The 18,730-nt window shown below is 51.5% G+C and overlaps 1 protein-coding gene across 4 annotated transcripts in view; it reads left to right on the forward strand.

Moving 5' to 3' along the window:
• The window catches only part of LDLRAD3 (low density lipoprotein receptor class A domain containing 3), a gene marked incomplete at both ends in the record, with an annotated part of 208,416 nt that overhangs the window by 111,499 nt on the left and 78,187 nt on the right, over nucleotides 1-18,730 (forward strand). For 3 of the 4 annotated variants that reach the window (XM_081100448.1, XM_081100449.1, XM_081100451.1), the window contains one exon: nucleotides 470-604. In XM_081100448.1, the coding sequence (XP_080956574.1) occupies nucleotides 470-604 (135 nt within the window). The remainder of the gene's footprint in view (nucleotides 1-469; nucleotides 605-18,730) is intronic. The other variant, XM_081100450.1, reaches the window with a different exon arrangement.

Raw genomic sequence — 18,730 nt, forward strand, 5'->3', positions numbered from 1 at the left:
TTGGACCAGATCCTGGCACAGGGGTTCATGGATCCCCGACTCAGCTCCTCCTGGCTTTGCTATTCTGTGTGTCTCATCCTACCACGCATTCCACTCACAACTCTACCAGGACTTTCCCATGTGGCCCAGGCCCCTCAGGCTGCTGGACTGCCTAGAGGTTGACCCGGGGGCCAGGCAGTGCCCTCTGGCTGTGTTGGCATAGTTACAGGGCACCAGCCTTGTGTTGGCATGGTTACAGGGTACTAGCGTGGTGGCTCGGGCGAAGTTGCTTTAGGAACGGGGTGGAGGGAGGCCTGTCCTGCCCAGGTCACTGTTTGTCCGGGCTCCCAGGACGGGCTCTGATCGAGTCGGCCGTCTTCAGAGGTGAGCTCACTGCCTCCCGAGCAGGACGCCCTGCTGGCTGGAGGTTCGGGGGGTGTCCATGGGACGGGCTGGCTCCCTGGTGATCGGCTCTCTCTTTCCTTCACAGCAGCAAACCCTCTGCTTTGCTCCACCGCCCGCTACCACTGTAAGAACGGGCTCTGCATCGACAAGAGCTTCATCTGCGACGGGCAGAACAACTGCCAGGACAACAGCGACGAGGAAAGCTGCGAGAGCTCGCAAGGTAGGAGGCGCCCGGCACTAACCAGTGGTCACAGATCGCAGCCCCGCCCCACGGTCACCCTAGGAGGGAGGACACGACACCCGTGCCCGCCTCCACACGCACGCACCGTGTTCGTGCTTGCACTTGACCCCACAGCCCTTGCACACGTGGTGCTAATGAGAAGCACCATCCCTTTTGTTTTTCTCGTGTTAAATAGCATATGCACATTTTCTCAAAAGTGAAGTTTGCCCCAGCTCCCTGACACCCTGTGGGGCCTCTGCTGTGGTTTTCTGAGTCGCTGCATCGTTGGGGGCCCTCGAGGCTGTTCTTACCATTGAATTTCTCCTGCGGGATGAGTCTGGGTGGGCCGTGTGTGTGGGTGCATGGCTCCGCCTCGCCGTACAGCTGTTGGGAGTAATTTTTTTGCTTCACCCGGCTGCTCGCATTGTCTGCACACGTCAGTTTCACTGGGATACCCCCGGCGTTCACTGCGGTTCTGTTTTCTCCATTTTTGCTAATTTAGCAGGCACAGAATGACGGCCTCCCAAATGCTTGCATTTGCGTTTCTCTGATTGTGAGCAAAGCGGACGTTCCCCATGTGCTTGTTTGCTCTTTGTTTCCTCTTATGTGGATCGCCTGCTCCTCTCAGACTCTCCGCCTCAGAGCTGTTTTCTGGAAGCCAGAGGATGCCGTTTGGGGGGGGAAAGATGAGCGTTTTCGGGAACCCCGGAGGGCACAGCAGGGTCGTATCCTCTCTGTGAAAACTGACTGGGTACCTTTCTTTACTCATTGGCCATTTTCCTGTAAACATGTATTTTCTTCAGTGGTGAGGCCAAAATACAAAGATTTAAGAATGTACGTCCGTTTTAAGGCAACCTAAAAAGTATATCTTTCGGGTATAAATTAGTACCACCTGAATGCAAGCTTTACCTTTTTTTTTTTTTTTAACTTAATATTATATTGCTGTGATTCACCCATATTATTGTTTGTTGGCAGAGTTCATTTTCTTGACTGTTAATCAGTATTCCACTGTATACATGTACCACAGTTTCTAGACGTAATAAAACTGCAAAAAGCAAGGCAAGGGAAAGACGTAACTGGCCAACTCCTGTCAGGAGGTGGGATGGATGGGTTCAGACGAAGGTTCTTTTCAAGGTCCTGGCTTTTGTTTCAGTTGGTGCTTGTTATGTTATTAAAAATGAATAAGTGGGTCATTCATGACCACTGGTGACAGTGGGTCACAAACCAGGGATGGTGATCCATCCGAACCTGTACGCTCGAGGTCCAGAGACAAGGACAAACCAAATGTGCATCAACAGAGCCTCGGCCAAAACGTGTGCAGGAAGCAGCTGTGGGAGCTTATTCTTGGGTAGCATTAGCCTCTGATTGTCCTCAGGTCTTCGCTTCACCAGGGGTTCTCAAAGTGTGGTCCTCTGAGAAGCAGCACGTGGAACCCTCCAGAGTGCAGAGCTCAGGCCGCACCCCAGACCAGCGGAGTCACCCGGGAGCCGTCCGTGCTTCCAGAGCCTTCGGTGATTAAATACACAGTGAAGCCCGAAGCCCCTGTGGTTGGTGCCCCAGCCTCGGCGAGGTCTCTAATCTTGCCATGTGCCGAGGAATTTCTAAACTTCGATGGAGCGGCAGGGTATTTCTAGCCTTAACGCAAAGTCAGTTTTATAAACCAAACGTTAGGCCAGTAAAGACTCCTTTGGCCTGTGCCATCCGCAGTGATAGATAGCAAATGGGGGAACCAGTCACAGAGTCGAGGACATACTAGCAGAGATAGGAGGGGTTGAGGAGGTTTTCTGTGCTATTTCTTAGATGGTTTCCTATGTGTTCACTGGACTCACTAGTGGTGCCCTGAGATGTTCAGCAAAAGGACTCCCAGATCTAAACCTGGGAAGTTAGGGAAATTGCCCTCCCGTCCCACCCCCACCCCTAGCCTCACCCCCACCCCCACCCCATCGGCCTGTCCCAGCATTTTTCTGAAGCAGATGTTGGCCTAAAGAAGAACCACTCTCTGCAGGCTGGGTGAAGTTAGTGTTTCTGAGCCCAGCCCCTTTTCTCTGTATACACTGTACTTTCATATAAACACAAGGCGTAGGAGACATCCGTGGTGGACACGCGTGCGGAGCCCGGTGTTGCCAGATGCCGTACGTGGAGCAGCCTCCCTTAGCGTCTCAGCTTTGTGCCTTCCACAACCAGATGATACCCCCCTGGAAAGCGAGCTGTGTTCCCACAAGCTCTCAGAAAACAAGTCCCATCAGGGCAGGGGTGACGGCTGCAGTCGCCATCCGTGTGACAGCCTCCGAGCCAGGGGAAGGCGCTACCCTTAGCTACCTGAGAACAGGAAGCGTGCCCTTTTTTGCCTCTGGAATCCCACAGGTCCTACCTAGTAGCTGAGTGCCCTGCGCAGAGCGGGTCCCATAAGGACTGGAGACAGGAAAAGATCTTTGTCGGGCGTTATGCTATCAAGCTGTGCTTCATTTGCCCCCTGTGTACTACTACATTGTGTAATTTTAAGTTATGTGAGTTTTAAGATCTGCAGTCTATTAAAATCCTCATCGTAAGGATTATTATTGTTGTTTAGATTGGGTAGATGATGCTGTCCTCCTTCAGGGGAGCACACCCCCCTCAGCGAGTGTGAGATGGGGATCGGGCCCGCTGTCCCCTGGGCCAGTCGACAGTTTCTCATCCCTCTTCTGCTGTGCGTCCCCCTGCTCCGAGTGTGATTCTGGTTTTGAGGGGTATGCTTCCCTCCTGTCAGGTAGCCTCTAAATGCAAACGGACTGCTAATGTGGGACTTGAGCAAAGAACCACCAGAGAACCGGGGCTCGTCTTGTACTGCAGGAGATTGGACCCCTCGTCACCGTAATAGTAGTGAACATTCATCGAGCCTTACCAGGCCCTAGACACGGTGCTAATTCATACGCACCGTCTGTTCGCAAGCTCCTTTAGGCAAAACATGTCCTGTCTGCCTCTGCCAGCTCCCAGTCCTTCACAAGGCATCTTTGCTTCCAGTCCATGTGGGCAGAGGAAATGGTATTCTGTGCTGTCTACCTGGACGCAGTGGAGAAAAGCTGGCCCCACGCCGGGAAGTGCAGGTCTTGAAGTACTTTTCTTCCAGCTTGGTGAGGGTCTGGAGGAGTGGTGTCTCGCGCTAGAGACCCCAGCTTTGTGTGTGTGTGCCTCACCTCCCTCTCCGCTCATCCCCAAAAGTCCCTGCCTCACCCTTGGCCTTGAAACGGACGACGACGAGCTCTGCCGCGAATTGATGAGATGGGATGGGACCGGGAACGTGCAGTCATTACCGTACCTTTCTTTTCCGTGTGGGATGTAGTAGAGACCAGGGAACACTGTGGTGGGATAGGGTTTTAATTGGGCTTCCTTGATTGGGAACACAGCCTGTTCACCAGGGAATTCCCACAGCAGGTCTCCTATTGCCTGGGCACTCTCCCTGGGAGGGCACATCTGGGGCCAGCAGGTGCTGCCCTGTCCCTGCTGGGCGTGACCAGCACTGAGGTGGCCTTAAATATGTTGACTTTGATCCAATGGAGCAGTTAGATTCTCTCCAGCGTTGGGGCAGCGACTGAATGTGGCGGGTGGGCTTGAATGACTCCCACCTCCTGGGGCTCACACCTGGTATAACCCTGATCCCTTGAATGTCATCTGGACCTTGCGACTTGCTTTTTTGAAAAATAATTGTGGCAAAACACACATAACATAGCATTTACCGCCTTAACCATTTTGGAGTGTACAGTTCAGTTGTGTTAAAGTATATTCACATCGTTGTACCCCAGTCTCCAGATCTGTTCCCTCTCCCACAACTGAAACTCTGTGCCCATCAACCCTTTGAGTGCCGACCAATATCCTAGGAACTATGCTAAAATTGCCAAGGCATGTTTGCTGATTTTACAGCAGTTTAGGAAAAAAATTATGAATCGCAGGTAAATGAAGTTACATATTCAAAAACTTAAGGAAACCTTTACTACATTGACATATCTAGCAATATCATCATCACTAATAAAAGCAGACTTAGAACTGGACGCCATTTCGAAGCTTTGATAGCGCTCCCGGCACTTTTGGCAAAAGACAGGAGGCGCGCGATCACACTCCCCAGCACTCTAGGAGTTAAAAAAGGCCCCAGTCCTTCCTCCTGCCCCCAGCCCCTGGCCACCTCCATTCTCGTCCTGCCTCTGTGAATTTGACTACTCTAGCTCTCTCATATAAGTGGAATCACTCAGTATTTGTCTTTTGCCGACTGGCTTCTTTGTTACTTAACATAATGCCTTCAGGGTTCATCCAGGCTGTAGCAGGTGTCAGAACTTCCTTCTTTTTTAATTAAGGCTGCACCGTACTCCATTGTACGCCTGTACCACTTTCTGCTTACCCACTCATCTGTTGATGAGCCCTCAAGTTGCTTCCGCCTCTTGGCTATTGTAAGCAATGTTGCTGTGAACACAGATGTACAAATTCTGCCTTGCTTTTTAACAAAGACGACGGCATTAAAGGGGGTGGTGTGTTGGTTCCAAGATTAGATTACAAAATCTGGCATCTGTTTTTGCGCTCTCTCTCTCGCTCTTTCTCTCTCCTGTGTGGATGGAGCTGCCATGTTTTAACCAGCCCCATGGATAGGACCTGACCAATAGCCAGCTAAGAGCTGCAGCCTCCCAGTAGCCACACTTGGTGAGCTTGGAAGTGGCTCCTCCTCTGGGGAGACCTCCAGCGATCCGAGGCCCAGCAGACACCTTGACCTCGGCCTCGTAAGAGGCCTTGAGCCAGAGCTAAGCTGCTTCTGGATTTCTGACCCAGAGAAACTGGGAGATAAAAAATGTTTGGTTTAGTTCAGCCTCTGAGTTTGGGGTTGATGTGTTATGCATTGGGGATAGATCACTAATACACTGAGCACCCCTCACCCAGGCCCCAGTCTGACTGTCCTAGTCCCAGAGCAATGTGGGGACCAGGTGATGGCGAGGCGTCACCTCTGGGAGGAGATCAGGTAGGGTGTTTAGGGACCACCGGGACTGAGCACTGACCGAATGCCAGGCAGCAGTCCACGCATTTTACTGGTGTCGTCCCTTCAGTCCTCACAGAATCCCCGTGAGAGGGACCCCCTCACAGAAAATGAGCCCGTTTTCTAGATGACGAACCCGAGGAAGAGAGAGGTATCCACGGCTGTGCCATGTCCACAGCGAGGAGTGGCGAAGCCAGGACGGGAACTCAGGCCGCCCAGCGTACAAAGCAATGCTCTCCATGGTCCCCCATGGCCCCCCATCGCCCCGATACTGCCGTCTGGTCATCACTGCATTGAGCCCCAACACCAGGCCCAGCCCTTGGTCCCATGAGCCCGTGAGGCGGTGGGTTTGAAGGCTGGCATGTGGTCTCACGCTTTGTACTCAGGTTGTCCTCTCAGGAGGAAAGACCAATGCCACCTGCCCGCAGGGGAGGAGCGCTGGGAGTCCACCCTCCTGCAGAGGCGCCGGTGCCGGGAGGGACCTGCGTGTCTTGGCTGCGGGTTGCAGTGCCTTCATCTTGCCTGCTGCATTCTGGTGATAACGCTTCAGGAGCATCTGGAAAGCTGGCTGTGGGGCTTGGCATCTCACCAAACGCTAACAGTGCCAGCGTGTGCTGTTTCTTCTGCAGAAGTGTGGGTGGGTGTGCGTGTGTGTGCGTGCGTGTGTGTGTGTGTGTGTGTGTGTGTGTGTGTGTGAGAGAGAGAGGGGGGGGGCGGGGTCCAGAATGAGGGACAGCTCCGTGCACTTGGAGAAGGGAAGCGTGGCTCCCCTGGGGTGGTCAGCAAGAGTAACCTGGGAGGAGCCGGGGAGATCAGCAGTGGCCGATGGACGGGGGCCCGGGAAGCCACAGTAAGGATTTTGGACTTGGTCCTATGGGCAGCGGGAAGTCATCACGAGACACGCGGAGGTGGTAGCTGCGGGGTGGACAGGGCCGTGGCTTCAGGGAGTATTTGAGGCTCGGATCACTGAGATCCACTGACAGACTGGGTGAGGGTTTCGCGGGGTCAGAATAGCCACGGCAGCGGGCGTGGCACGGGGTGCTGATCCTGGGGACTGAGGGGCTGCCGTCCGACTGGCCGGCTGTGCGTGCCTTCTGCCCTGCGCCCGGCTCCCCCAGGCGAGGTGGAGAGAGTAAAGGAGGGATGCTTTTGGAAGACACCTTTGCTTCCTGTCGCAAGATCCACCCAGTAGCAGCCCAAGCTCATTTCTAGAGAAATTGTGGTGAGCAGTCAGATGGGAAAAGTGCTAATTTTTAGTTTTTCAAGTATGAATGGGAAAGATAAATAGATCGATTTGAAAGTAGTTGCATTTAGGAAGCTTTTTTCTGCAAGGGCCAGTTGGATATTTATTTCGTGGGCCATACAAAATTATCAATTTAAAAATTAGCCTGCTAGATTTGATCAAACATTTAAATTAACTCACTCCTCGTGCCTTGGTAGGGCCAGACCAAATGATTTCTCGGCCTTATATGGCCCTCAAACCGGATGTTCCCCATCCCTGATTTAGGCGATCCCACCAAAAATGTCACAGCCTAGAATTTGCTGGGTGGCCAGTATTTATCCCAACACGCGTGGCCGCCATGTGATGTCAAGAGGGGTCCTGGGAAAAATTCACCCCAAAAGAATTCGTTTGGTTTTACTTGGAAGGAGACGGCTGGAGGAATAGGAAACCTTTTTCCACTTTAACTCTAGCGTTTGAAGGCCCAGCTGAGCTGGGAAAGGCCGAAATGCTGACATCTTTAGAAGACACAGGAGGAGGTGGGAGGGGTTGATTGCTGCCTTCCTGTACCTGTGGGGCGTCTGTCTTCTTAGTAACTGAGTGTTTGCATCCCGAGATCTTCCTTAGCATTAGCCACTGCGACAGGAACTGGAGGAATTCTAGAATGCCTCTTATCCGAAGAAAGGCAGGATTCTCCCCTGAGGACAGTCACTGCTTCCCGATCTCGTAGTCATCGTGCTAATCTCAGAGCTCTTTCTTGCATCTCCCCCATTCCTTGTGCCCGTCGCCCCTCTCTGCCCTCTCTTGGCCCCCAGCTTTATCTGTTCCTCCCTCCCCCGGGCATGTGGTAGAGTCCGGCCTGGACACCCGGCAGCGTGTGCCTCTTCCGGAGGCGACCGACCATGTTTCAGGGCAGCGGGACTGACTGCGGGCCCTGCTGTCTGCCTGCTCTGCAGGTTCTTAGCCGCGAGACTGCTGTGCTGTGATTACGTAAGGACCTTTATCCTTCCATTCCGTGGACAGCCTGTGGCCCTCAGCTCCCCACACTGCCCCCCGACTAGTTTATTCTCTTGACTCATCTTCATATTCATTCAAAGTCCAGTTATGTGCACAGTGCCTGCTATGGCCCGGCCCCACCGAGGTTCTGGAAGAGATACAGCGCAAGCTCAGACCAAAGAGGCTCCCAGTCTTCAAGGGAGGAACATATTGCCCTGCAGATAATGACCCCAACGTCTGATAAATGCTGTGATAGAGCGAGCAGCAGGCCGTGGGAGACAAGAGGACATGAGCGGGCAACGAGGAATGACGTTTTCCTAGGGCCGTGGTCAGCAAACTGCGGCTCGCGAGCCACATGCGGCTCTTTGGCCCCTTGAGTGTGGCTCTTCCACAAAATACCACGTGCAGGCGCGCACATACAGTGCGATTGAAACTTCGTGCCCCATGCACAAAAGTCGGTATTTTGTGGAAGAGCTGGTATTTTGTGGAAGAGCCACACTCAAGGGGCCAAAGAGCCGCATGTGGCTCGCGAGCCGTGGTTTGCCGAGCCGCAGTTTGTCGACCACTGTCCTAGGGGAATATGGCAGAGGCTTCAGAGAAATGAAATCGCTGCCCAGTCTTTAAGGATAAACAAAAATGGACCCATAAGCAAGCATGAGGCTGGGCATCGAGCCAGAGGAAGGAGCATATTCAAAGACAGATTCCTTATGGCTAGAGCGACATGTTGGGGGCAGGCGGCGTGCAGGGACATGGAGCTGCCAGGGTGGGTGAGGCTGGCTGTGGAGGCCCCCTCCCCTCCCTGCCGGGTTCAGTTGGAAGGTGGAGCCAGAGAAGTGAGGTGCTCAAGCCTGGAAGGGAATTCACAGCAGGGGCTGACTGTCCTTGCACAGGGGAGAGAGAATCCTGGTTCTCCGTGGTCTTACTGAGCTCTGCTCTCCCATGGGCAGGGGAAATCTAAGTGAGACTTGGGGACACCACGCAGGGGGTTGGGGAACCATAGATGCTGTGACTTCTCCGGGATCAGCATCGTTGGGCAGGGTGAATGACTGTGGGCCAGATATTCCCACCCTCCCACCCTTGACTGTAGTGGCTTGAAAAATCTTTCTTGGGTTATGCAACCCAGTAATGACCCTTCTTTTTTTGGACCCAGTCTGGCTCCCTGGGAGCTCTGTGGCCTGGGAAAAGTGGTCATGTGCTCTGATGTTGCAAATATCTTGCCAACCCCACCTCCCCCAGTGCTCCAGGCACCTATTTTTCTTTCCCTCCTTGTTTCTCTCTGGAAATGCAGCAGGTTATCAGTGGTCACCCTTTGGCTCTGGAATGCCACAGAATGCCACTGACCACGATCTCCTCTGTGAGTTCTCTCCCTGGAGGTCTTGCGCCCTCTGTGAAGTGTGCGTGGCTCCGGTTGGCATCGGTAGGTCAGCTTTTCCTGAAGGTCTCCTTTGGCAGGGCACACTGCTAGGTGCTAGATGAGGTCCGGAGAACTCCCAGGAGCCGCTCCCTCTCTGGTAGCTAATTTCTCAGCTGGAGGGGAGGACCAGGAGGACCCTGGCAGCCTGTGACCAGCACTATGAACTTGAAAAATGCTGCTTCGAGCCTTGCATCTGAAAGGCAGAAAGGGGGAATGGGTGGCTGCTGGGGGGTGATGAGCCACAGACGTTTACTGGGTGGCACTGAGTCACGCAGCCGGGGAGAGAAGCTCTGCGTGTGCTTTGACTGGCCGGGCTCCCAAACGAAACCGGTCTGAACTGGAACGCTCTGCTGTGGCAGCAGGGGAAACCGAGGCACCTCTCCAGCAGGGGCGGCCCCTCGCGGCCTCTCAGTGTCTGCTTGAAGAGGCTCTTCCCATCGTTGTTTCTTCCTCATTGCTTGTGAACCTGTTGTGAGCCTTTGAGAGCCCAGCTTTTACCTTAATTTTGGAGTTTGATCAGGATGGTAGTCATTCCTGACCTGAAAAAACAGTGGGAATAGCTGTGGAACGTTCCAGAGTGTGGGTGTTCAGGGATAAGTGGGAGTGGAGCAGAGCCACCGCCGTTCGAGGCGAGGGTGGGGGGGGCTCAGGTGTCAGTGACTTCCCCAGGCGTGGCCTTACAGAAACTGCCTATCGGTCAAGAGCAGGGGTGAGTCTCATATCCCCCTCTGTTCACTCAGCAAAGAGCATTAAGTGCTAGATATCGGGGCACATCACTGAATGAGAGCGTGTGGCTCTCCCCGGTCCTGAGGATCGGCACAGTTGAAAAGCCAGGTGTCCATCTTGATTCGTTTGGAGGAAGTGACTTTGATTATTTCTCAGGCGGAACAAAGCCTTGGCTTTTGACTGTGGGACTTTTAGAAGCGACGTTGTGAGGTGGGACCTGGGAGAAAAAGGAGGAAAGGGGTAGGTGGTGTCACTGCTCACCCATTCTAGACGCTCACATTTGGAGGCATTTGCAAAAGACGCCTCGCCTCAGACTAATTTATGGCGTGTTTTCTATTAGAATTGCAAAATAGGGTGTTAAAATACGGCTTCACGTTATATTTAATGCAGGCTATATTTAAAACGGGGATATGAACTGAACCGTGACGCAGAAACTAGAAGGATCTCTACTAATTTACTGGATTTCTGAAGTGAACTGAGTTCTGTTATTGTCTCTTTTTTTTGTTTCCATCATTGCTCCGTATTGTTTTTCATTAAAAGTAATTTGAATGAGCCCTAGCCAGTTTGGCTCAGTGGTAGAGCATCGGCCTGTGGACTGAGGGGTTCCAGGTTCGATTCCAGTCAAGGGCACATGCCCGGTTGCAGGCTCAATCCCCAGTAGGGGGACGCAGGAGGCAGCCAATCAGTGATTCTCTCTCATCATAGATGTTTCTATCTCTCTATCTCTCCCTTTCCCTTTCTCTCTGAAATCAATAAAAATATATATTTTTAAAAAGTGATTTGAATCAGAACCTACTGTGGATGTTCAGGTCCGCTCAGCTAGAGGGGACCTGAAGCCTGTGGCTCCCCAGCTGAGCAGGAGCTGACGTGCTGCTGGAGTCTCTGGCTCCCACTCAATCTGACAGTGTGTGTGTTTGTGATGGCCATGGCTGCAGCCGTATCCGTGGGACTGGGGCCCCAAGTGGACTCTGTCACTTCACGGGCAGTGTCAGCGTTAGCGAAATGCCTTAGGTGGTGGTGGCTCTCTGCTTGGTTGACCCTTCAGCTCTCAATCTGGTAGTAGTATTCACAGATGATTCTGTAAGATGTTTATATCCTCTGTGAAAAGATCTGGAAAATGCAAATGAGTGTGATCAGGGTTCTGTGGAGACAGGAGTTATTAAAGGCCAGCAACGAGGAGTTACGCTGAAGAATGTCTAGTTATAGGGATACTTAACCAGCGATGGTTGAGAAATGTAGGGGAGAAGGGCACTGGGAAATGCTGATGGTGAGTTTCAGAATGCTGGAGTGATGGGGAGGAGATGTTATTTCATCAGAAATAAAATGAATTACTGCTACAACATAGATGAACCCTGATAACATTATGCTACATAAAATAAGCCAGTCATAAAAGAGCCCATACTATAGGATTCTATTTATATGAAATGTCTAGAAGTTGGGTGTATACCTAGGAGCGGAATTGCTGGATCATATGGTAACTACCAGTAACTCTGTGTTTAATTCTTTGAGGAACTGCCAGACCGTTTTCCAAAGTGGCTGCACCATTTTACATGACCTCCCACAGGGTTCTGATTTCTGCACAGCCTCACCAACACTTGTTTTTGTTACTACATTATTATAGCCATGCTTGCGGTGTGACGCGGTACCACATTATGGTTTTGACTTGCATTTTCCTAATGACTAATGATGTTGAACTACTTTTCATGTCCTTTTTGGCCATTTGTGTATCTCACTTAGAGAAATATTTATTCAAATCCTTTGCCAACTTTTTAAAAGTTGGGTTGTCTTTTTATTATTGAGTTGTAAGGGTTTTTTATATATTCTTCAAACAAGTCATTTATCACGTAGGATTTGCAAACATTATCTCCCATTCTGTGAATATTCTTTTCACTTTCTTGACATTCATTTGCAGCATGAGTTTTTCATGTTGATGAAGTCTAATTCATCTACTTTTTTCTTTTGTTATTTGTGCTTTTGGTAGCATATCTAATCATTGCCTAATCCAAGGTACCAAAGATTACTCCTGTGGTTTTGGGGGGTTTTTTTCCCCTAAGAGTTTTATAGTTTTGGCTCCTGTCTCCAGGACTGTGGTGAATTTTTAGTTCATTTTTATAGATGATGTGAGTTCATAGTCCAACTTCCTTCCCTTGCGTGTGGACATCCCGTTATCTCATTCCCTTTTGTTGAAAGGGTTATTCTTTCCCCCACTGAGTAGCCTTGGTACCATGTCTGCTTTGTTTTTAATAAATTCACTACCTGGACTCCTTCAGCCATATTTCTCACCAGGGGACACATTCACGGGTAGTGTGTGACAGTCCTTGCCTCCTAGGGATTTATGTTCCTGCAGGAAGAGCCGAGAAACAAATGTGGAAAAAAGACAGCTGTGCGGTGATATAGGGAACGTTTTTTAAAAAGTGCTCCGATCCCTTCCTCATTGGATGACTTCATAACACCATGGACCTCTCCTCATAAATCCAGTGGCAATTTCCTTCGCCAGAATAATAATGTATTTTCCTCCACAGGTAGTGGTCGTTGTAGCTGGAGTTGTATTAGGTGGAAACTGTCATTGAGTGTTAACCGTGTGCCAGGGACTTCTCTGAGCACTTTATACGCATCCTTCATTCAAACCGTGCGAGAACCCCAGGAGGCAGTAACTGTTATCCACATTTTATGGAGGAAGAAAATGAGGTCCCGAGAGGTTAGTTCATTTGCTCTGGGTCACTCAGCTGACAGGTGAATTTGAACCCAACCACCCAGTACCGGGCACCAGTCCACACTTTGGGCATGTTAACAATTCCCTGCCTCTCCTCACTCACTGTTCTGTGCTCAGCACCCAGTAGCCATGTGTGGGATATACAACTGGATGAAATGAATAAATGACTAAAGGATAATCCAGACAGAACAGCAGTGGCCAAGGAAGGAGGATTGATTTATGGGGGAAAAAATTAGAGGAACGAAATCCGTAGGTAGGGTTTGCCTAAGTGAGAGTGATGGCTGAAGCCAGAAGGCGCCCTGGGGAGAGGATCCCTGTACCAGGGTAGCGAAGGGGAGGAGGAAGAGTGATGGGGTGTTGGAGTGCTAAGTCCAGGCTGGAATACAAATGAGGAATCACAGCTTACACTGCAGCCCGCGGACCGGTCTGTGTAAGAACAGTGTGGCAATGCCGTCAGGTAAGTACAGACACCCAGAGTGTCCAACCCCATCCTTTGGGCAGACCCACAAGCACTCACCTTGGATCCAGCAAGATGCCGATGGCTCTGAGAAGATGGTGCAGTAGTGTATCAAAGTTATTACCGTTCGGGCAAATACTGCTTGTCATGGAAGGCAGGAGCAGCGATATCTCAGGCAGGCCGAGCAGGGTTTTGTAAGCGATGAAAGCTTGATGGTCTATCTGAGGTGATGGATGCTAGGAATTTTTATCCCTTTTGCTTTTCTCACGGTATTTAAGCCAGAAGGCTGCCTCCCAGCTGGGAGGGGTGAGGCTGTGCCAGTGTGAGAGCCTGGGCAAAGCTATGAGGCCATCATCCAGCAAACGCAGTTCCCACCACCTGCAACAGTCGTTGATAGAATTGGCGTCCTCGCCGCATGCCAGGCGCCCGTCATTAGCATTTTTCTCTTACGGAATCAGTTGAAGAAGTTTCTCCTTTTATTATGGTTCCTATTTTACAGGGGAGGGAAGTGAGGGTAAGGAGATTATAGGGCGTGGTTCATTGTGATGGTTGATTTTATGTGTCCCCTTGGCTGGGCTAAGGAATGAGCAGGGAGCTGGTAAAACATTTCTGGGTGTGTCTGTGAGGGTGTTCCAGAAGAGATTAGCGCAGTGAGAAGGCTGAGTAAAGCAGACGGCCTTCCCCAACCCACTGAAACAAGGAAGGGGGTCAAATTCTCTCTCTCTCTCTCTCTCCCCCTCTCCCCCTCCCTCCCTCTCTCCCTCTCTCCCCCTCTCCCTCTCTCTTCCCCCTTGAGCTAGAACATCCTTCTCCTGGCCTTGGACTTGGGCACATGTTGCTCCTGGTCCTTGGGCCTTTGGACAGACTGAGCCTGACACATGGGAGTCTTACATAGGCTCCCTTGGTTCTGAGGCATTTGGGTTTGGACTGGAACCACCAGCTTCCCTGGGCCTCCAGCCTGCAGAGGGCAGATCGTGAAACTTGTCAGCCTCCATAATTGCCCCAGCCAGTCCCTCATCTTAAATATCCATCCATCCATCCATCCAGTCTCCTATCGGTTCTGTTTCTCTGACATACAGTCATCCAGTAAATGGCAGAGCCAGAATTTGAACCCACACTCTTGTGACCTCCTAGGCAAAGCTCTTAAGACACCATCCCTCCCCCTAGGACCTTACTGTTTGGTTTGGGCGACCAAGTGAACAGTCAGAAAAGGACCAGTAAGTGCTGTTCCGTGTGCCTCAGAGAGCAGGCGAGGGCATCTCGATGAACAGCTCAGAGACGCCGTCCAAGCGGGAGCTGTGCTGGAGGAAGTGGAGCCTCTGTGTAGGAGAAATGGAAAGGCTCCCTCTGTACACGCGAGGGTCAAGAACTGACGAAGCAACCTCTCCAAGACTCGGTTTTCTCCTCTGAAGAATGGGGACAAGACCCCTATCATGGTTGGGCGAGCAAATGAAATAGTGTTGGGAAAGAGCTCAGTGCAGGGCTTGGCACCTCGGAAGCACTCAGTAGATAGTAGCTGTTTATTCATTGACGCTGTGATTATTGCTGTTGTTGTTGTTATTATTATTATTATTATTATTATTATTAAGCAGGCGCTATCTTAGGTGTGGGTGACCAAGAGGGATAAGACCCTGCCCCGGGCCTTGAGGAGCTTAGAGACTGTGCAGGAGGCACGTGAGAGCACACCATTCCCACACGGCCTGCTTACTTTTCTGTGCTCGCTCCACTCCCTGGTAGAAATCCTCAGGCAGATACTGTCAGATGAGGAAGCCACCGGTGAATATTTTTAATGTCATGCGATATGGGCAGCATGAGAAGACTGTCCGTTCTCGTTCGGTAGGATCCTGCCCATCTAGGTCGGGCCTGGCTCCATTCTGCAAATTGAATTCAGGTTGGTTCCACCTGTTTCTCTCTCTCTCTCTCTCTCTCTCTCTCTCTCTCTCTCTCTCTCTCCTTTTCTGGGAGAAATGGGCTGCCTAGGGCATGTTTTCCTCATGGCAGTGTCAGAGGTGCAAAAGCCCATCCCAGCTGCACACGCATATCTTAAGCCCATACCCAGGACCATGCTAAGGTCCCATTGGCTGGAGGAAGCCACACGGTCAAGCCCAAGGTCAGCAGGCGGGAATATAGTCCACCTCCAGTGAGAGTCAGTGCTGGGTTGCATGGCCAAGGGCATGGGTGCAGGAAAGGTGAAGGACAGAAACAGCCTTGTATTTCACACTGAGTTTGGAGGGGAAGTAGGCTTTAGCCACAATGGCTACCCTCGGCCTGGCAAACGTTTCATTTTCCGGGAGACTTACCCTGCCGTGGCACAGCGCCTCCTCCCAGCCCTTGATCTTCCGTGCCAGCCACCCAAACCCCTGAAGGCCTGCCTGTGGTCCTACAGCCAAGCTCTGGCTCCAGCCAGCGCTGCCTTTTATTGAGTCTGTCTCTGACTCATTATTTACAGAGACTGTAAAATAAAGCTTAACTCAAAATTACCGTAAGTCAGCTCATCCGAGTGAAGCGGCAGGCAGCTGGACCTTCACAGTTGAAAGCAGACGGAATAGAAGGGGGAGGGGGTAAAACGAAGAGCCGCAAATAAAATGTCAGGGGATGCTTAATTATGTAAAGGTTATGCGTCTGCCTGCATAATTGTCTAAAGTGGCTGATGGCAACAGCTGGCAGAGGGAGCAGCCTTCGCTTCTACTTATGTGTTTATCTGGTGCCTGTCACCGTAATGGCTGCAAGCAGCATTGACTCCAAATTAATTTTGCCTCATTCCTTCTCTTCCTTGGCTCTTCTTGGTCCTGCACGAAAACAGGAAACCTGTTTGCTGCGTAGGGAAAACTTGGAGTTTGGGAAGGCGGAGTCCACCAGATAACACAGAACCAGCTCTTATTCGGTGCCTGTGGCTAGCTTAGGTGTTTTTTACATGTGTAAGGGACGACTCTAATTCGTGCAACAACCGTATAAGGTAGGTATTATCACTATTCCTGTTCTCAGCCCTCATCTTCGCCTCTGGTCTCCGAGACTTAGGAAGCTCTAGCATCCCCCCAACCCCCTCTCTCCTCCCTCCTGGTGGCCCCTGCGGCCTGCTCCTCCCAAGCCTCTGCTGGCTGTGTGGCTCAGAATCACCCCTCGGTTCCTGGACATGGATCTGCTCTCCTTGGTATCTTCACTGTCTCCCCTCCTGTGCCTGGTTCTTTCCATCCACTGAGAGCAGGGTTCCTTTACCCCAGTATAATGGCTCACCCACCCCCCCAGAATGCTCAGCTCCCCTATTCAGGAGAGGAGGTCATGGCCGAGACCCCTGCCAGCTCACCTCAGCCCCTGCCGCTGTCAGAGAGGTGAGGGAAGCCGGGCCTTGGGGTGGTCAAGAACGGGAGGCTGGGCCCCAGAAGAAGCCAGCGGGCTGTTGGCTGTGGCTCTGGGGCAAGGCCGCCTGGTGCCCGGGTCGGGTCAGCCGCTGGGGCTGTCAGCCTCACTGGGGTTTTCCGGTGGCAGCTCGTTACCACAGCCAATACAGGAAGCTGGGTGGTCCAGCTGCCCTTTGGTTTTGCATCTCCACTCCGGCATCCCTGCGGTGCTGTGGTACTTCTGCGACTTTAATTTCCTTCTGAATTTCTGTTGGAAGGAAGAAAGGACTCCGAGAGTTACGAGCGCAGAGGACCTGTGTTGTAAGGCCGGTGGGCCCCTTGAAGGGCTAAGTAATTGAACACGAGGAGCCACCCTGTGTGAGAGGCACTGTCAAGTAGGGGGCTCCGTGGGCTCGAGTCAGCCTGCAGGCATCACGGAGTGAGAGCAGGGGCCTGGGGGCGGGGGGGGGGGGGGGGAGGGGGGCAGGGGCGGGGAACCTTGGAGACTTTCCTGTCCGGTTTTAGACGTGTTCCATTTTTTTTGCCTTGAGTACATACTTCCATGTTTCCAGGGAGAGAAATGCACATGATCTCTATATGCAAATAACCTGCTTCAGAGCCTTCTCCAAGATGGGAAAGTCAGCATTTATAAAAGGTGAGATTTCCATCATGTACCGAGGTCTGAGCTGTCTTTTTTAGTTTCGTTGGGGCTGGAGGGCATTATCCCAAAGCCAGAGATGGTACCTAACTGCATTTAAAATATATATATATATACATACATATACATATACATATACATATATATATTGATTTCGGAGAGGAAAGGAGAGGGAGAGAAAGAGAGAAACATCAATGATGAGAATCATTGATTGGCTGCCTCCTGCACGCCCCCTACTGGGGGCTCGAGCCCACAACCCAGGCATGTACTCTTGACTGGAATCAAACCGGGGATCCTTCATTCTGCAGGCCGGTGCTCCATCCACTGAGCCAAACCAGCTAGGGCCCTGACTACATTTTAATGAATGAAAATGCTGTCCCTATATTAGGGATGGTTTGCCTTTTTTCTTTTTTTCATTGTGGTGAAGTATACATCACATAAAACGTAACCATCTTACCCGTTTTTAATGTGCAGTTCGGTAGTGCTAAGTACAGTCATAGGGTTGTGATGAATTCCTTCATTGACTGCTGCTGCCACTAGTGGATCCCAGGTCTGGGGAGCGGTGGGGTGGGATGGGGGAGGGCTGAAGAAGCCCAGATGTCTGGCACCTTTGTGTCGATGTTCTAGTGCCATCTAGTGTCCAGGGGGCCTCGTGCCAGCCGGGGTGAGGCTGTGGGCTTCCCCTGCTCTGGCACCAGCGCTGTGAGCCCAAATGGCTTGACAAGAGCCGAGGAGGCATTTGTCTTTTTAGATCAGCTACGTACTTTTTTCCGGCTCTGATCTCTTGGGAGCTTGCAGCTGGATCCATTTCATTAACAGTCAGAGCAATTTGTTCTTTTGAAGCTCAGACAGGGTGAGTGAGATTAGCATGAACCCAGTATTAAGCTGTTAAGCGTCAATTTGGCAAACCTACGTATAAAGGAGAGCCGAAGACAGGAAGTGCAGGAGGCCGCATTGAGGGGCTCCTTGGCCACGTCTCACCCCTCCCCTCCTCACTCACTGGAAAAAGTGACTCTGTCACTGGTTTTTATGTAAGAGAAGAGAAAAAAGTGTGTGTGTGTGTGTGTGTGTGTGTGTGCGCGCGCGCGCACACTGCTTTGATGTGTGTGGTTCTTCTAATAGTAGTAAGAAGAGGGAATAATGCAATGCAGCTCAACCTGTGTGATGACTTGTACCCAGCACCATTCTAAGCACATTACCTTTTTGATTATTTAGTTCTCACAATAGCCCAAAAGGAGTAGACATTACCATTGGCCCATGTCATAGGGGAGGAAACGGAGGAATGTACTATGGCCAAGCGCACAAAGCCACCGGAAGTGTGCTGTGAGAGAGACATTTGTAAGGACTTAGGTTCACCTGGATTTTAGTTAGGGCTCCAGTGGCCTCTGGCGGGGGCTCCTGGCTCTCACACCCACGTGTCCCTCCCAGCTTCCTGCAGAGAGAGGCCAGGGAGAGCTTGTTGAGCAAACAGAGCTGTTGGAGTAGGTTTGTTGTAAGGATCTCCTGGGCACAGGCTGTGCGGTTTCCTCTCTACACCTCACTTCCTCTGTGTGGGGAGGAAAAGGTGAGTTCCTCGGGCATTGTTTGGTGAGGGTACCTGAGGGAATGGCTG

Source organism: Myotis nattereri (assembly GCF_964212035.1).
Source record: "Myotis nattereri genome assembly, chromosome: 9".
Taxonomy (NCBI): domain Eukaryota; kingdom Metazoa; phylum Chordata; class Mammalia; order Chiroptera; family Vespertilionidae; genus Myotis; species Myotis nattereri.